The following is a 20,455-nucleotide window of genomic DNA, read 5'->3' as shown; positions in this document are numbered from 1 at the left end:
ATTGTCCCCTGACAGTGTGAGGGTGTCATTGTGCTGAATGACTGAACCCATGGAAAATTCGGTTGGGGATATTCCCTGCATCTATGGCTCACTGTCCTATATCATATTAGCACCCCCCCAAAAATAGAATTGGCTTTGACTGTAATTTTAGCTGCATCATTGGCCTGCGTGATTAAATTTAAAATAAATTTTTCTTTGGATTTCAAAAAACTAGTGCAAACCTCTTAAGCAGTATCCAGAAAATGCACCTTTTACCACCAGTTCTGTCCCATTCTTCTGTTCTGTTAAAAGTGGTCCATTTTTAAAGGCCAACTCATGAGCAGTTAGAAGAAACCTGTTGAGGTAATCTCGGGTATTATCTGTGATGACTTTTTTGAATTTAGAAAGATATGATAGTGGGAGCCCTTGTATTTCTCCTGTGACTTTTCTCAGGAGAGTGCCAACCCCTCCTTGGGTTTCCACTTCATAGTTCACATTCTCCTTCTTCTTCTTCTGGAAATCGGCAACTGCAGGCATCTTCCTCTTGGGCTGTTTGTACTGGCCTCATAAACGCTAAAAAGTAATTAGAAGACAGTTATCTTTTGTTGTCTGATTTACTCATTTAGCAATCACTTTCCATAAGTCACATTTGCAGAACATCTCTAATATTCTCAACTTTAATTTCGACAAACTCATCAGCATGAGAGGTAACAGCAAGTATAAAAATTTTTTTTCAGGATTATTTAAGGGTTTTTTTTGCTTTTTACCAAATACTTTTTTGTTGGTCCTGAAAAACTAGTTTCTTGATCTTCTCCAAAGGCTGAGAACAATCTTGAGCATGAATCACTACAGCATAAAATTAGTCATGTGCCAAACGTAACTGTAGTTTCAATCCACCAGCATGTGTTCTAGTCTTGAGGATTACTTAGATTACATTTAAGATGGTTTCTTTTGAATGAAATGCGTAAGGCACTGAGATGTTAAAGATACTCCCACTACTTCCATCAATTAGTGAGTAAAGAACTAACAATTAGTAAGGACGGCACCAGCTCCTGGGGTTTTGTTTACATGTTATTGTAAAGTATTTGCGTTACTGCTGAGAGAATTTCAATCCTAAAAAGTGTATTAAATGATACATATATATACACACACAGGTATCCAAGCCCACCAGTAAATATGTATATATCCTAATCAGATATATTTTATAGCCTGAGAAAGAAAAAATCCCTACCCCAATTCTACATGCTTGTTACTATAAAAAATAAAAAATAACCAAAACCCAAGAAGCATACCATCTCCAAGAACTTATGAAAAAGTGGCAAGACATTCAGAACTACTGATGAGATGTCTTTTCTCTTTTGAAATAGCATCAAAGTTTAATTTTAAAATGTAAATCTACTTCAAGAAAGATAGAGTAGTCACGTTTTTTCCTGTTCTTCCTGATAAGTGTTGCTGAAAACTTTCAATATTGTATATGTAACAAACGTAAGAAGAATCTGAAAGGTGGCAAGAAAGCAGACCAGCTAAGGATCTTGGAACCCAAGGGAAAACATGGCCATGCATTCCCTGAGTATTCTTTCTGCTTTCTATGCCTCAGACTGGGAACTGGAGAAGTCAGCAACCTAGAAATACCAATGGGGTGTAGACTAATTTTAAAAAGTGCCCTAAGAAACCCCTGCTTTCTCTAGCTGTGAAAACAGGAAAGGATCAGTAACAAGACTGAAGACGTTCAGATAATCATCACTCTAGTCTAGCAAAACACCACAGAAAAAATTGTGGCCTCACACTCAAGCCCACCACTAAAGATGAGGTAGAGAGCCTAGACTTGTACCCTTAAGCTCTGTCAAGGTGCATCTCTCCATCCTCACCAGGGTAGTCAGAGGAGGCCTAGTGGAAAGCTAGGACTTCACCACCACTCAGCAGTAATAGGACCACCCTCATCCCGCCCCTAGTCGATGTCAGTGGAAACCATGTGGAGAGCAGTAACAAAGTACATTTCCTCAACCCAGCCAGGGTAGTATCAATGGAGGCTTAGTGGGGAGCCTGAAATTCGACACATGTCTAGCAATAACAGGAGCCCCTCACCCCCAGGGGGTCTACTGCAGAACCTGGACTTCCACCCTCATCTGGCAGCATCCTCCCTCCTTTCCTGGAGTGGTGTTAGGGGGAGCCTGAACAAATACAAGCTGTCAATTATATCCAAAGTCTGATAATATCATATCCAAAATGTTTAGGTTTCGATCAAAAATCATTTGTCATTCTAAGAATCAGGAAGATCTCAATGTGACTATGAAAAGACAGCAGATCCTGGCATCTAGATGATACAAATGTTGTAATGATGTGGCAAGGACTTTAACGCAGCCACCATAAAGATGGTTAACTAAGCAACTGGGAACGTATTTGAAACAAACGAGAAATAAATAGATTAAAAAACAAAGGAATCAGGTTGCAATTTTAGAACTGAAAAAGTTTAAAAATAAGTGAATGGGCTCAGCATAAGAATGGAGAGGACAAAGGAAAGACTTCTTACCCAATCTGGACAACAGAGAGAAAATACTGGGGAAAAAAATGAACAAAACCGCAGGCACATGTGGGCTTACAGCAAAATACCTAATATTCATGTCATTGGAGTCTGCAAAGAAGAGGAGAAAAAGAGTAGGGCTGAAAAAGTATTTGACGAAATAATGGCTGAAAATTTCCCAAATTTGGAAAAAGGCATAAACCTAGAGATTCATGAAGCTGAGTAAATCCTAAACAGGATACTCCTACGAAATCCACATCAAGACACACTATAGTACAAAAAAAAAAAAAGACACACCTTAGTTAAAGTTCTGAAAATAAAAGACAAGAAAGAAAGAAAGGAAGGAAGGAGAGAAGGAAGGAAGGAAGGAAGAAAGGAAAGAAAGAAAGAAAAAAAAAGAGAAAGAAATGAAGGAAGGAAAGAAAGAAAGAAAGAAAGGAAGGAAGAAGGAAAGAGAGAGAGAGAGAGAGAGAAATCTTGAAGGCAGCCAGAGAGAAGCAACATATTACTTTAGGGAAAAAACAAAGTGAATGACAGGGAATTTCTTATCAGAAGAAGTAGGCTAGAAGAAGTGGCACAACATGTTTCAAGTGCTGAAAGAAAACAACTCTCAACCCCAAATTCTACATCCAGTGAAAATATCTTCTAGGAATGAGGGGAAATTAAGAAATTCTCAGACAAAAGAAAACTAAGAGAGTTTGTCACCATAAAATCTACCCTAAAAGAATGACTAAAGGAAGTTCTCTAAACGGAAGATAAATGATTAAAGAAGGAATCTTGAACCATCAAGAAAGAAGAAAGAACAATAGAATGAGCAAATAGATGGGTAAATACAATGGACTTTCCTTCTTTTGCATTTTTAAAATATGTCTGATGGTCAAAGCAAAAATTATAACACTGTCTAACATGATTCTCAAAATATGTAGTGAAAATATTTAAAATAAGTATAGTATAAATTTGAGGAGGTTAAAAGTATATAAAGGGAGGTAAAATTTCTATACTTCATTCAAATCATTAAAACGTTGATACCAGTAGACTTGATAAGTTATGTGTAATACCAATACCAACCACTACGAGAGCTATACAAAGAGATACACTAAAAAAAAAATAGATAAATAAAAATGAAATTTTAAAAAAGGTTCAAGTAATCCACAGGAACACAGGAAAAAGAAAACAGAGAAATAAAAGCCAGAGAAAACAAACAGAAAACAAAAAATAAAATAACATCTTAAGCCCTAACATACAAATAGTTACATTAAATATACCAATTAAAAGACAGAGATTAGTAGTGTGACCACTATATGTTGTCTATAAGAAATTCAATTCAAATATAAAAATGTAGCAAGGTTGAAAGTAAAAGGATGCAAAAAGATATACCACATAAATATTAATTTAAAAAAAGCAAGAGTGGCTACATTACTATCAAATAAACTTCAGAGCAAAAGAAATTACCTGTCACAGAGAGGGACATAATTATAAAAGAGTCAAGTCAAGTCATCTAGAATACATGGAAATACTAAATATGTATACAACAAACAACAGAGTTGCAAAATAGGTGAAGCAAAAACTGATAAAACTGAAAAGGGAAATATATAAAGCCACAATTATATCTGAAGAATTAAATGGCCATCTCCCAAGACTAGATAGAACAACTTGACTGGAAATCAGCAAAGATTTAGAAGAACTCAACAACACCATCAATCAACAGGATCAAATCAATATTTATAGAACACTCCACCCATCAGAAGAATACACGTTCTTTTCAAGTGTCTATAGAACATAGACCAAGATAGATCATAACTTGGACCATGAACTAAACCTCAACCAATTTAAAAGAACTGAAATCATACATAGTGTGTCCTCTTACTATACTGGAATTAAAATAGACATCTTTGGTGCAGGCATTACGGGAAATAGTACGGGGATTCCTCAAAAAACTAAAAATAGACTTACCATATGATTCAGCAATTCTTCTCCTGGGCATATATCCAAAGGAAACTCTATTTGAAAAGATACATGCACCCCAATGTTCACAGCAGCACTATTTACAATAGCCAAGACATAGAAGTAACCTAAATGTCCATCCACAGATGACTGGATACAGAAATTGTGATGTATTTATATAACAGAATACTACTCAGCCATAAAAAAGAATAAAATAATCCCATTTGCAGCAACATGGATGGACCTAGAGATCATCATTCTAAGTGAAGTAAGCCAGAAAGAAAAAGAAAAATACCATTTATCACTCATATGTGAAATCTAAATAAGAAAGAAAAAAAGGACACTAATGAACTCATCTACAAAACAGAAAGAGTTGCAGACATAGTAAACAATCTTATGGATACCAGGGGAAAGGGGGTGGGAAGGGATACATTTGGGAGTTTGAGATTAGCAAATGTTAGCCACTATATATAAAAATAGATTTTTTTAAAGAAGTTTCTTCTGTATAGCACAGGGAACCATATTCAGTATCTTGTAATAACCTTAAATGAAATAAAATATGAAAACAAATATATGTATATATACCCATAACTGGGACATTGTGCTGCACGCTAGAAATTGGCACATTGTAACTGACTGTACTTCAATTAAATTAAAAAATAAAATAAAATAAAATAGATGTCAACAACAGAAAGAAAACAGGAAAATCAAATATTGGAAACCAAATACTTAAAAACTTAAAAAACTAAACTAAAACTAAAAAAAAGTCTTTTAAATAATCAATGGTTTAAAGAGGAAGTCTCAAGGGAAATACAAAAAACATACATTGAACTGAATGAAAATGGAAAAACAACATATCAAAATATGTGGACACATTCAGTATTGAGAAGGAAATTTATAATGTGAAATTCTTACATTAGAAAAAGGAAAAGTCTCAAGCCAATAACATAAGCTTCCACTAGAATAGAAAAAGAACAAAATAAATCCAAAGCAAGTAGAAGAAAGGAAATAATAAAGGTAAAAGCAGAAATTACTGAAATCAAAAACAGAAAAACAATAGAGAAAATTAGTGAAACAATGAGCTGGTTCTTTGAAAAGATCAATAAAATTGACAAATCTCTACCAAGACTGATCCAGAAAAAAAGAGAGAGAAGACACACATTACCAATATCAGTAGATGACATCACTACAGACCTACATACAACAAAAGGCATAAAAGGATACTAAGGGAATAGTATAAATAAAAACACATATATGTGACAACTTAGATAAAATGGACCAAGTCCTCAAAAAATGTGAACTACCACAGTTCACTCAATATGGATCAAATAACTTGAATATTCCTGTAATTAATAAGGAAATTGAATTTGTGATTAAAGAGCTCCAAAAACAAATCTCCAGGCCCAGATAATTTCACTAGATCATTCTATAAGCTATTTAAAGGAGAATTAACACCAATTCTACACAATCTTCTCCAGAAAATAGAAGACAGAACATGTCCCCGCTCACTTGAGGGATTCAATATTACCCTGATACCAAAACCAAAGACAGTACTAAAAAAGGAACCCACAGACTAACATCCCTCATGATTAGAGTTGCAAAAATTCTTAATAAGATACTAGCAGAGAGAACTGAGCAAGATATAAAAATAATTGCATACTATGACCAAGTGGAGTTTAGTCCAGGGATGCAAGACGAGTTTGACATTCAGAAATGAATCTATATAATTTGCCATCTTACCAGGCTAAAGAAGAAGAATCACAGAATCAAATGAATTGCTGTGGAAAAAGCATCTGACAAAATGTAACACTCATTCGTGTTAAAAAAATCTTTAGAACACTAGAAGTAGAGGAACTTTCTCAAGCTGATAAAGAATATCTGCTAAAATCTCCAGCTCACATCACATTACTAGTGAAAGAGTGAATGCTTTCCCTCTAGGATCAGAAGCAAGGCAAAGATATCACTCCCACCACTCGTATTCAACATAGTACTGGACATTCTAGCCAGCACGATAAGACAAGAAAAAGAAATAAAAGGCATACAGATTGGAAAGGAAAAAATAAAATTGTCCCTATTTGCAGATGACCCTATGGTCTATGTAGAAAAGTCCAAGGAATCTACAAAATACCCCAGAACTAGTAAATGAGTTCAGAAAAATCACAGGATATACAAAATCAATCTATAAAAGCCAATTGTATTTCTATACATTAGCAATGAACATGCTGAAACCAAAGTTTAAGATACAATATTACTTGCAATTGTTAAATTTAAATACTAAGGCCTAAATTTAATAAAACATGTGCAGGACTTGAATGCTGAAAACTACAAAATGCTGATGAAATAAATCAAAGAAAATACACAGAAATGCAGAGACATACTGTATTCATGGAGTAGAAATCATGGATTAGAATACTTAACATAGTAAAGATGTTAATGCTCCCCAAATTGATATATAGATTTAACACAGTTTCTATCAGAATCCCAGCTGACTTTTTACAGATAGAGATAAAATTATCCAAAAATTTATATGGAAATACAAAGGAACTATAATAGCTAAAACAGTTTTGAAAAAAACTAAAGTGGAAGGAAACACAATATCCTCTACCCAATTTCAAGACTTGTTTTACAGCTGCAATAACCAAGACTGTGTGGTATTGGCAGAAGGAAAAACATACCGATCAGTGGAACAGAAGAGAGAAACCAAAAATAGCTCTCATGCAAGTATGACCAACTGATTTTTGACAAAAGTGCAAAAGCAATTCAATGGAGGAAGGATCATCTTTTCGATATTATGATGGTGAAGCCATTGGACACTCATAAGCCAAAAAAAAAAAAAAACTTGATCTAAACCTCTTACATCTTATACAAAACTTAACTAAAAATGAAGCGTAGATAAAGGTAAAACATTTAGAAGATAACGTAGGAGAAAGCCTAAATCTTTGGGACCTAGGACTTGGCGAAGCTTTCTTAGATATGATTCCATAGATTTTTTTAAATTGGCCAATTGGGCTTCATTAAAATTACAGGCTTTTTCTCTGCAGAAGACCATGTGAAGAGGATGAAAAGGCAAGCTACAGACTGGGAGAAAATACTTACAAACTTCATATCTGACAAAGGGCTCGTGTCTAGGAGATAAAAAGAATAATCTAATGTGAGCAGTAAAACAAAGCATTCAATCAGAAAATGGGCAAAAGACGTGAAGTAACATTTCACTGATGAAGGTATGCACATAGAAAATGAGATCACAAAAAGATGTTCAACCTTTAGGGAAAGGCAACTTAAGACACAATGAGATATCACCACACAACTGTTAGAACAGCTGAAACTTAAAATTGGGACAATACAAAATGCTGGTAAGGATGAGGAGAAACTGGATTTCTCATACATTGCTGGTGAAATGTTAGCTCCTCTGGAAAACAGTTTAGCAGTTTCTTAAAAAAAAACAAACTAAACATATATTTACAACCCAGTATCTGCCTTCCTGGGCATTTATCATAGAGCTACAAAAACTTATGTCCACCCAAGACCTGTACAGGATTATTCATAGCAGCTCTAATGTCATGGTCAAAAACAGGAAACAACCAAAACGTCTCTCAGTAGGTGAATGGTCAAGCGAAATGTGGTACGGCCACACCACAAAATACTAGTTAATGATTAAAAAAAAAAAAAAAGGTGAACTATTGAAACAACAACTACTCAGATGGATCTCAGTGGCATTAAGCTAAGCAAAAAAGCCAGTCTTCAAAGGTTGCACGTTTATCATCCCAAACAGATCCATAGTTACCAGGGGTTGGGAATGGTGAGGAAGAGGGACTGTATGAGAATCTAAAGGACTAGCAGAAGGGAGATCTTTGAGGTGATGGAATAGTTCTGTATTTTGACTGTGTTGGTGCTTATATCAATTTACTCATGTGACAAAATGACATATAATTAAATACACACAATGTGCCAATGTCAATAGCCCGATTTTGATACTGTACTGCAGTTGTACAAAATAGAACCTCATGAATGGCACATGAGAATTTTCTGTACTGTCTTTACAACTTCCTGTGAGTCTACAATTACTTCAAAATAGAAAGTATTGAAAAATAACCTAAAATTTTTAAAATGGACTTTAGTTCCATTGAAACTCACTAATTACTCATAAATGCCTTTGTAAATCATCTTATAAAGACCTTTATTGTAGTGCGGGGTGAAGCCAGGAGGTTAGCTGTTGAACTCAGAGGTTTTAGTGAGAGCTTAGAGGTTTAAATCACAGGTTTAGACCTCAAAAAGAGAATCAAAGAACAAACCACAGAGTGGGAAAATACATTTGCAGCACATAAAGAGTAGACTAAAAAATTCCTATAGATTAATAAGGAAAGGACAAACAACCCAATGGGAAAATGCTCAAAAGATCAGGCACTTTGCAAAAGAAGAAATCCAAATGACCAGTAGAACATGAAAAGATGTCTAATCTCACCAGTGATCGGGGACATGCAAATTAAAACCATGAGATACTACTTACACATCCACCAAACAGATAGAAAATTAAGTCTTATACTTAGTGTCAGCAGCGATTGGAGCAAAAAGAACTCTAATCTGCTGCTGGGAAAGGGTAAACGGGGTCCTACCATTCTGGAAGACAGTTTGGTGTATCTAGTACTAAGAACCAAGATACACATTCCTCATATTCCAGCAATTTTATTCCTAGGTAACAAAGAAAAGAAGAGAAGAAAAGAGAGGAGGGGAGGGGAGGAAAAGAAAAGACGTGCTTATGTGTACTGAGATACACAGACAAAAATATTCAAATATCCTTGTTTATAACAGCCCCAAACTGGAAACAACCTAAGTGTCTGTGAATATTAGAATGGATAAACAAACCTATGATATAGTCATTCAACAGAAGAATATCCAACACAAGATAAACGCAACATGTGGGTAAATCACAAAGATCAAATGCTGAGTGAAAAAGGGAGGGAAAATGCAGAATAGACACAGAGTGATTCCACTTGCATGAAGTTCACAGGCAGCCAAATTAAACCATGTTCTTAGGCAGCAAAACTATAAATAAGAGCAAGGAAGTGAACACCATTAAAATCTAGATGTGGTTAGCACGAGTGGGGAGGGAGGTTTTCATCTGGAAGGAGCACAAGAAGGGCTTCCGGGGGGGCAGACACTGTTCTATTTCTTGACCTGGGTAGAGTTACACAGGTGTTCACTGTAAGATCTGTTACACTTGACATGTATACGTTTTTTTTTTCTGTATGTTTTATTTCACAATGTTAAAAGATACTGTTTTCAAAAAGAGCCTTTCTACCAGTTAGTGTATTGCATCCGTAGACAAGACTTAACTAATCCTTTACTACATCTTCATATAGTTTTAAAAGCCCAACAGGAGACACTCTCCAGCCTTCCTACGGTGTTTTAGGTTATATCACAGACCGCTCAGAGTGCCCCTCCTATATATGAACCCCTCTAAGTAAGCTGAGTTGTTATCTTACGGTTCTGACTTCCATGAAGACATAATGCAGGTTGTCCCCATCTAAGCCTTTTCGAATAAATATTAATAGCCTTTGCTTAATGAGTGTTGACTCTGTGCCAGGCACTTGCAGCGTTCCTTATAGAAATAGTATCTTGTTTAATGAATGGAATCCATCACTGAAATTTCTCATTTAATCCAGATCTGTGTCAGAATAATCCATCTCATTAAATCGCCTCGAGCTCCCGCCAAGTTCTCTAGGTCTCCTTGTGTGTGTGGGTCTAGCTCAGGTTAAGGCTGCTCCTTAGCCAGAGGCGTAGTGCTAGATGGGGCAGACGTGATCTTCTGGTTCCTCTTTGTCAATATCCTGTATCCACAACTGACTGGTCACACCCCCACCACACACACACACAGTCCGAGGCTGCAGCGCACTTAAATGGCCATTTTTCTGGAACCCTTGGATTATGTCCTGCTGTCACCAGGCTTTCCCTCCTTCGGCACTACTGACATTTGGGGCTGGATAACTCCTTGTTGAGGGGGCTTTCCTGTGCATTATAGGATATTTCGCAGCATCGCTGGCCTCCACTCACTAGATGCCAGGAGCACTCCCTCCGCATCCCTTAGACAGTGACCACCAGAACTGTCTCCAGACATTGCCAGATGTCCCCTTGGGAGCAAAACTGTCCCTCTTGATAACCACCATGTGACTTAGCTTCTGTAACTTAAAAAAAAAATCATCTTTTCCTTTCTGCTGTAAAAAGCCTAGCCTCAAAAAGCTCACATCTAAAATGTTTATGTTTGTCTTACGTTGTTTGAATATATACAGGAGTTTCTTTCTGCCTTGTTTAACAGCCGAGAAACGGAGCATCAGAAAGGACACCAGGAACAGCAATGCAGCTGATGTCAGTGCGAGAAAGAAGATGATGACCTGGGAGGTGTGACCTTAAAAAAAGAAAAAAAAAGAGCAAAAGGAGAAATTCAGGCAAAAATCCATTTTTGCAAATGTTTGTATATTTGCATTTGTAAGCTCGTAACCATGAGAAGAGGCGCCTTGGGCATCTCCAGTTAGCTCACTTTGTAAACTTGGCTGCTTGTTAAGAAAACCCTTTTTAAAGACCTTAAGAATTTTCCTAGGGGCCTCCAAAAACTAAGTGGTTTGGCCTTTCTAGCATATAGAAACAGGACTCTATAATTGCCTTTACTTGGCATAATCAAAGATGCAGTGTCTGTTTGGATCAAGTCCCACCTTGCTCTGCTTGCTCCTGTGGAACTCAGACTGAAAAACAAACACCCGGGGAAATGGATGGGTCCCTTGAAGCCAGCGTAAAATGAGGAAGGAGTGTTGAAGGTGACTGTTGTAGGCAGAGATGCAAAACATCATGATACTGGAGTGATTTAGGTACCAATCAGAACAGCCTTGATACATTCACTTTGATTTAACAGCAACAAACCAGCTACCTGGCTCTCTCCCAAGGGCAGGCACGGTGGTGGAGGGGGTACCTGGAGAGAAGTCAGCTGATGTTGGGCCACACACTACATCACTTTCCTTCGTCCCGTTCACAAGTACCGACTTCCCATCCAAAGAGCAGCTTAGACAGTTCAATGAAAAGAGTTCAAATAATTAATTCAGGTACACATCATTCTCATTAAAAAGACTGACATTCTCCACCCAGTAAAGCAGCCTAGAGACAAAGGTGTGTGCATTTGAGTTCATAGGCAAAGCAAAGGTACTCTGAAAAACTTCCACTTGACTGGCTGGCTTTCTCCAGTGTTCACTTGGCTCTCACGGCGCTCCACAATTCTTCCTCCACTACCTAGCTACCTGGACTCTTCTCTCTTCCCAGGCTGGGAGCCCTGTCCCATCACAGCTTATTTCACTAGGCTGTTGCCTGGTTAGTCTCCCAGTAACCTAGGGAATTCCTGACCTTATCATGTGTTGGCATTAAACAGACCAGGGTTTGAGCCCTGGGTCTGTCCCTTTGCAGAATGACCTTGGGCAAGTAAGGAAACCTCTCTAAGCCTCCGTTTTCTCACCTGAAAAGCAAGATATACAAGTCCCAGGACTGTCGTGAGGAGATATGACCCTCCGTGCTTGGATTCACTCCCAAAAAACAGGGTAGCCGTCATCGTTGTCCTAGGCCTTGCCCCTTGCCCCTTGCCCCTTGCCCTAACCCAAACACAGCCCTTCTCTAGAGCCCAGCTCAAGACCACTTTCCACGCAGACTCACTTCGCTGCTCTGCACGATTTGTGTTGAAAGCCTTGAAAACAAAAACTTTCCAATCCGTTATGAACTAATACTTTGTAAACCATAATAAGAATGTGGGTGTAAAATAGTAGTAAAAATGAGTTTCTAGGGGGAGGGTACAGCTCAGGGGTGGAGCGCGTGCCTAGTGTGCACGAGGTCCCGGGTTCAATCCCCAGCACCTCTGTCAAAATCAGCAAGTACACCTAACTACCCCTTCCCCCTGTAGATTTAAAAAAAAAAAGTGATTTTCTAGTAAGAACATCAAATGAAAACCGAACAAAGGCGTACAAAACGCGCTGTTGGCTGTTTCAGTGCCTCTGGTGGCCGTGTTCATCCACGTACATGGCGTCATTTCTGAAGGAGGGAAACATTTTATCCTTCCTCTGTGTCACAGTCAGTGCCGGCCCTGAGCACGGAAGGCGAGCAGGAGCTCGGTGGCCGCCTGGGGCAGACAGTCACCAAGTTCCACTGGCAAAGCGGAGCTCGTTGTTTGGGGCATTATTTCTGGAGAGAAGGCTCCCTTTGGGTATCCAGTCACAACTGCCTCATACCGTTTCCATACTGCCTAGAAGCATATTATTCTACGCCTACACCTGCTAGGTGTAAAACAGTACCAATGATAACATTCTTTGCCCTTAAAAAAGTTAACCCTTTGTGAGCGGAAAGAAATTATACATACTCAGTCCAAGGTTGACAGGCGCCGTGTTTCTGATCATTAAATGTCCCGAAAGAACAATCTTTACAACCTTTTGTAAGAATGAAAGGAATAATAAAAAGGAAGCATTTTTATAGTTTTGTAACTTTCCCCGTGATGTACACGATCACATAATAATAAAGTCATTAAGGTAATACAATCTATACACTTGTTCAACAATGCCTTGTGAACTTTATTAGTGATGAACAATTCTGGAATATTATGTGATAAACATAATCACATAACTAAGTCATTAGCTTAATACAATCTACGCAGATTGGTCAACAGTTTTTCTTGAAATGCAACCCTAATATGACTAAAGGTTTTATTCTAATTGTAGTGTTGTATAGGATGTATGAAAACGCATGGTTCTGGTGAATAACAAATGCTGGGATTTCTAATTATTTCCACTGAGTGAACAATAATTTTGTAAATATCATATAATTGACTCAGTGGTTCATTACTTATTACTTTAAGGTTGTACAATGTTGTGTTAGTTTCTGGTGTACAGCATAGTGATTCAGTTATACATATATATTCTTTTTCATTATAGGCTATTACAAGATATTGAATATAGTTCCATGTGCTATACAGTAAGGCCTTGTTGCTTATCTATTTTATATATAGCGGTTTGTATCTGCTAATCCCAAACTCCTAATTTATCCCTCCCCTACCATGTGGTATTTTCTATTCGAAGGACCAAGACCTAAGCTAATGACGTATGTTTAGATAACAAATTTGCACTAGATTGAAGGAGAGCAAACCTACCCTCTTCTGTTAATTCTTGACCTTGAATACAGTCCTCTTCACACATGGTGCACCCTGCCCCCTGGCAGTGGAATCCTGACACACACTCACACTCGGCATTGCTGGTGGGGGAACACGCCTTCTTCGTCCTGAAAATACCTACAAAGTCCCCCAGGGTTACATTACACTTGACCCCCAAATCCAGGAAGCAAATTTATATTCTGTAATAAAGACCATTCTCACTCTACTTCTACCGGTCCTAATGACCTCACAGTATAAAGTTTACTGCAAAATAACTACAGAAGACAGTTTTGTATTTTGCTACTTAAAAAATTCTCTCTTGTCAAATGAATGTTTCCTCTAATATTTACAAAGCTCAATCCACAACTGATTGCTGTTACAATAAATTATTTTACTGGACCTGCTTATTGACAGAGGAATCAGCATCTGTGACACATAAGACTCTCAGGAGAGACCAGCATACTAGGGAATAAAAGCTTATCTTCCCGACACATCTGGATGAAGAACACATCTTTTAAATCTTACCTTCGCACTTCCTGCATATGTCACAGCCCTTTTGTCCACTTGTGCTGGAGAAACTATTTGAAGGGCAAGGAATGCAGGGCTCCTGCTTCGTCTTCCCGCAGAAGGTGCCTAAGAAGGATAGGCAAGGCCTTTACATGCTTGACGATGGACAGTCATTACCCACAGCACTTGAAACAAAGATCTGTTTTCTAGGTGCCCCAGCGGTAGACGTTATTTTGTTCACTGACCGTTTAAAATTACCTTCACAAGGTTTCCCTAAGCATAATCACAGAACTAAAAATAACAAAATATAGATATTGCAACAAATAAATCAACAGAGAGAAAATAGTTTCCTTTATCCATTGAAGAAAACAGAATGATTTCTCTTGATTGATCTGGGAGATGAATGTGACTGGATTCGGGATTTCGATGTCCTTTACTGGCACACGAAAATTTAAGTGAGCTTACCTTTTCTCACTCTGTTAAGCCTCCTGTCACCTGCTTAGTCCCTGCTGGTTCTTACATACAAAGCTAATGTTTCCTGAGGTCTTTCCCTGTGCTGTGCACTGTTCTAAGCCCATCCATCATGTGATTCTCCCAGCAATCCTATGAGATAGGTTCTTATATCATCCCCAGATGATGAAGCTGGGGCACAAGAGTGTAAGTGTCAAGGCTGTGCTCACACAGCTAAGATGCAGCATCCAAGAAGTCTTTGTAAATGAATGAATAAAAGATCAGTAAAACAGAGCTCATGGCCCCGGCTGCTAGAATGACTGGACCATGTTTTCAACAGAACAGGTCCTTACCCGCTGAACAGTTACTACAGAAATCCTGCGTTGATCTTGTCCTCTCAAAATTCAGCACCAACAGCACAGTAGCCACTATGTTGTAGTAACCACTTCCCATGATAAAATCTTGCATAGATATATTAGCCACGCAGACTCCAAAAGAATTTTAATGTAAATAGCTGGTTTCACAAATACCACTCTGTAAAAGATGAAACGTTTCCAACAGTCAGGTGATTTCTCCCTTCAGAATCATCTACATTACAGCCACTACCTGCACCGTTTCACAAGACCATACTTAGGGTTTTTCAGAAACAATTAATGATGAAATGCCATGGAAAAGGTAGCAAATTCACGGAAACCTCTATGATCAGACAAGCAGGACTAAACACATAGCTTTGGGCAGACGTGCCAAAGTCTAAGAGTGCACTTTCCAACATGTTTTGCCAAAATGCAGAGACAACAATAGCAAGAACTTTTGGGGACTTTCATAGATGTTTAGCATTAGCCTTCAGATTTCAGCAACGCCAGTTGCTTGCTGCCTGGAAATACAGTCCTTAAAAAGAGACTCCATCCATGGCATCCAACAGTTCAGCTCAGTGAGAAGGCACCTCATCACTACTGCTCCCCTTTTGTCTGAACAGCAGGTGGAATTTCAGCACCTAATTGCCCAGATGTTGAAACACCTCTCTATTCAACTCATTTGCACATTTCCTTAAAAGACACATATTTGCCTATTTTATTTGAAGCTCCTGTAGTAACAGAACTAAGGAATCAATCTCTCTAGACCAAGTCCTTGATCTTTATTTAATGGGCTATAGAATTAAAGTTATTAGAAATTAGAGGGGGAAAAATCTAGAAATGGACCAAAGGTTCCATCCTCATTCCTATTCAGTCCCTCCCCCACCCCCAATCTTGTCTGCCCCAAATGGACAAACCTTGAGATCTCAGGGCTGGTGGAGAACTTTCCTCTCCTTGATCTTCAGAGCAGTGAGGTTCTGCAGCTGAAGGAGAGCTGCAGGTCAAAGACTCAAAGAGGGGAGCGTGGTGACTCAGCCGGGGGCGGGGCCTCGTGGGAAATCCCCAGAGACAGCGCTGTGAGGTAGCTCACTTGGTATTTGCTGACCTTAAAGTCCCCCAGAGCTTCTGTCGACGACGCTTGATAACGCACTTCAAACGAAAAGCAGCCTTCTGCTGTTAAGACATTGTTCAGATGACTTTGGCAAACAAGTTTTGTCACTTAAAGTAGTTTCTCCATGTCAAAGCTTTCAACGCACCCTTAAAATATTTGGGATTTGAGGGATGAAACCCCCTTCTAAAGAAGGATCAGCACTCTTGCCACACACGACCCCTTAACCCTATCACAGTAGTGATGCGCTCGCTGTAATTTATTGAGGGCAGCTGGGGTACTAGGCATCAGATAAGCACTTTAGTGAATCCTAGCCTCAAAAGAACCCCAGGAGTTGATATGACAATGATGATGATGATGATGATGATGACGATGATGATGATGAAGACGTTATGCAAATAAGAATACTGAGCTATGAGTCTAGCCAGATTATCAGCAGGACCGGGAGCCGGGATTAGAACCAGCTGTGACCTGGCGCCTTCTGACTGTGCTCCATGCTGAGGAGGTGAGAGGTGGGGAGGAGGAGGAAGATGTGGAGGGAAGTGGAGACAAAGGAAGCACAGACTGTATATGGCAGGGTGACGCCGTTGGGTAAAGTTGAGATCTCTGAGGGCATTTTAGAAAACCGTTGTTTCCAATTAAAAAAAAAGAAAGAAAAGAAGAAACAGGAGGAGGAGAGAGAAGAGGAAGAGGAGGAGGAATCTTTCAAGACGCTAAGAACGCGTCCTGCATTGAGTGGCTAAAGGCCCCTGAAGAAGACAACCAGGGCTGCTAAGAGCAAAGGGATTTTGAATAAAACAGATGGTTTCCCATTAAGATCCAAACAGAAAAAAGTTATTTTTCCAAGGGCGGCTTGGTCTTGATTTGGGGGATGAAGAATGGGGAGGAGGGAGGTACTGTTTATTAAACACTTGCTATGTGCTAAGCCTGTTACATGTCTCCGTGACTCTGCTGTGCCTCCATCCTCCTTAGAAACTTTCAGGGGCTCCTTGCTGTCCACCAAAGAAAGCCGGGACCCTAGAGTCCAGTATTCAAGGACCTCCTGGATCTGACCTGAAATTGCCTTAAAAAAAAAAAAGGTAGAGTTCACATAAAGGTCATAATTTTAAAGTGTACATTTCACTGGATTTTAGTATATTCACCGTGTTGTGCAATCCCCACCAGTATATAATTGCAGAATATTTTCATCGATCCATAAAGAATCCCCAGACCTGTTAGCGTCACTCTCCAATCCTCGCCCCCCTCTCCAAGCCCCTGGTGACCATTAATCTGCTCTCTGTCTTGATGAATTTGCCAGTTCTGGACATTTCAGATACACAGAGCCACACAACATCTGGCCTTTTGTATTGGGCTTCTTTGACTTACTATAATATTCTCAAGGTTCTTCCACGATGTAGCATGTATCCATACCTCATTCCTTTTTTGTGACTGAATGATATTCCATTGTGTACATTTACCCCATTGTGTTTATCCATTCGTCAGTTGACGGACATTTGAGTTGTTTCCACTTTTTGACTATTACAATGATATGGCTATGAAGACTCGTGTGCAAGTTTTTGTACAAACACATGTTTTCAGTTCTGTCCAGTGTCCACCTAGGAGTGGAAATGCTCTGCTGTGGGGTCACTTGGTCCCTCTTCTTGAGGGATCACCAAACTGTTTTCCACAGTAGCTCACAGCATTTTACATTCCCACCAGCCGTGTAAGGGTTTCAGTTTCTCCACATCCTGGCTACCACTTCTTAGTTTTCTGTGGTTTTTTTTTTTCAACTACAACAAAAATGTTTATTATAGCCATTCTAGTAGGTGTGAAGTATCTCGTCGTGGCTTGGATTTGCTCCCATGTCTGATTTTATCAACCCCAATGGGGATAGGAGAGTACAGCACGTGGTTAAGAGCCCCAGCTTTGCTCCCAGGCTGATTTAGATCCCTAGGTTTGATCTAAAGCTACTCTGCCACTGATGGTCGTGCAACCTTGGGAAAATTTCTTTTTTTTTTTAACATTTTTTATTGATTTATAATCATTTTACAATGTTGTGTCAAATTCCAGTGTTCAGCACAATTTTTCAGTCATTCATGGACATATACACACTCATTGTCACATTTTTTTCTCTGAGTTATCATAATATTTTGTGTATATTTCCCTGTGCTATACAGTGTAATCTTGTTTATCTATTCTACAATTTTGGAATCCCAGTCTATCCCTTCCCACCCTCCACCCCCCGGGAAAATTTCTTAACCTCCTTGAGGCTCCACTTTTCCAACCATACTTTACAGGTACAGTAACACTATTCCTTATGCTCACTTAGTGAGGGTTAAATGAAACAATGACTGTGAAGTATTCATTTCAACACTTGGCACGTAGTTCTCAAGAAAATAGTAACTGTTATCATGAGACTTACTGTTTCAAAAATTTCCCTCTCACCTTGGTGGTACAGTGGTGAGCATAGCTGCCTTCCAAAAATGTCCTTCCTTAGCTTCCCGCACTGATCATCAGTAAAGCCACCGGGGAAGTAGCAACACAGAAGGAGAAAAAAGCATGGGCTATCTATAGAATTTATTCCAAATTCTGAAATTCATCTGAGTGTCATTTTACCTGTGACAATTGTGGGATCCCCTCCACCGACTTCAGCAGAGCTGGCTGAGTGGAGGAGTACCATGAAAACTGCCCTGCGGCTGATAACCTCCTAACGTTCTCAAAGTCACAATCTAACCGAGTGGCTTCCTCATTTACATGTGGTGCTCCGGGTGTGACATGACAGCATGACATTTAACTGGGCTAAATTTTCATTTAACTAAATGCTACTTGCTATCTACGTTCTGGATATTCAGTGGGCGGAGCTATAACCTCCCCTGAAAGCGACGTGTGTGGTTTCCTAGCACCACAATTAGCTCACTCTTTGAAGTGGGGTCAGTGACATAAAAGTCTTGACTGAGCTCAAAGATTCTCAAGATTAGTCTGAGCAGCCTACAGTGAAGCAAAATCGGCCACTTCAGATTATGCTACTGACGGCTATGCACAGCTTCATTCAGCTGTGGAAAGAGTTTTATAGCATTCATGTGACTGCATCCTTGTTTGATAAAATCATCCTAGGAAGCTAAGGTAAATGCTACTGTTCACTAGATGCACATAGCACTTAAGCTAGCCAAAGGCATAACACTCTCTTAGTACAACTGTCATTTGCTTTAAAATACATATCACATCTTGGGAACACTGGCTGGCTCTTCGGGGAAAAAAATGAAGTTCGATCTTTACTTCAAAGTGTAATCCAAAATAAATTCCAACTAAATTAAATATCCAAAATGAAAAAGTAGAAGAACTGGCCAGTCTTTGGGTAGGGAAAGCCACTGTAAACAGAACAACAAAGGTGGAAAATATTGTTTAAAAAGATTAATAAAGATTCACAGTTGAAATGTTAAAAAAAATAAAATACGTATCACATTGCTTTCTCCAATTTAGCCTTCGAATCATTCAGAGGCAAGAAAAAAAATCATCTCTTCCAAAAAAGTCTTCCCAAACGAAGTCAGAGATGACCCCCCACGAAACAACAGCACTTTAACAGTACCGGTAACAATATGTCTTTCATCCCATTCTAAACATCCCATTCTAAGCCAAGGAAGAGATTTCGTTGTCATTTGATTGGCAGTGGCTCTCAGGTGGGATATCTCGAGTGGGTATACTTTGAGGTTAAACAGCATGAAGGTTCAATTACTCTAAATAAGAGAAGGATGGTACTTAGGAAGATAAACAGCTCCTCAAAATGAGCTTCCTCTACAACATGCTCCTGTCCTGCCAGCACACATCGTAGAGGCCACCTCATCTGGGCAATATTCACTGTCAAAACGTCATTTCCACAACGATGGATTCTTTCAAGATTCAGCGTCCCCACTCGCTACTCCAAGCATCTATCCAGCCCAGGCAAGCAGACACTGTTGGAGATAGCCGATTGTGATGTTAACGTGAGTTCTGACACATGGGAAGGAGTAAGGTAAAAAGGAATTGGGAAAAAAGAAAATGGGTGGGGAATCAGAGAAGAGGAAAAAGGTGGAGTTGGGGAAAGAAGGAAGCATAGATCGTAAGGAAAAGTGGAATGTTAGCAGCTGTCCAATTCACTCCCTTTTCCTCCCAGTTCACACTTTCTCTGTGTGACAGCCATGTCTGTGTTAATGACTCATAAATGTGTACCTCCAATGTCAGACCTCCTCCAACACTGTGCAGTGCCCGGGGCACGAGTACAAATGAAGGCCAGCGTGGCAGATGCCAGATATTCAGAAGTTACACACCAAGCTAGACACACTGTTGAATAAAATACGTTCTGTCCAGGGAAGGGCCCCACAAAATCACAAACACACACAATTAACACATGGTGGCTCTGTGACTGGGAACCTAGCATTTCATGCTGGCACAGAGAATGCATAGCTCTG

General features: G+C 39.1%; 1 protein-coding gene across 1 annotated transcript; it reads right to left on the bottom strand.

The window, feature by feature from the left end:
* Nucleotides 1-219: 219 nt before the first annotated feature.
* On the bottom strand, nt 220-15,878 carry TNFRSF9 (TNF receptor superfamily member 9). Its single transcript, XM_072975482.1, has 8 exons — nt 15,841-15,878; nt 14,924-15,104; nt 14,139-14,246; nt 13,614-13,751; nt 12,831-12,897; nt 11,364-11,494; nt 10,713-10,847; nt 220-552 (listed from the first exon to the last, which is right to left on the bottom strand). Exons 2-8 carry the CDS (start codon nt 15,036-15,038, stop codon nt 464-466), a joined length of 783 nt encoding a protein of 260 aa, XP_072831583.1. The 5' UTR covers nt 15,039-15,104; nt 15,841-15,878; the 3' UTR covers nt 220-463.
* Between the last annotated feature and the right edge of the window lie 4,577 nt (nt 15,879-20,455).

This window comes from Vicugna pacos, chromosome 13 (genome assembly GCF_048564905.1).
Source record: "Vicugna pacos chromosome 13, VicPac4, whole genome shotgun sequence".
NCBI lineage: Eukaryota > Metazoa > Chordata > Mammalia > Artiodactyla > Camelidae > Vicugna > Vicugna pacos.
Note: the sequence above shows the minus strand (reverse complement) of the source record. Positions and strands in the feature narration are given on the sequence as shown.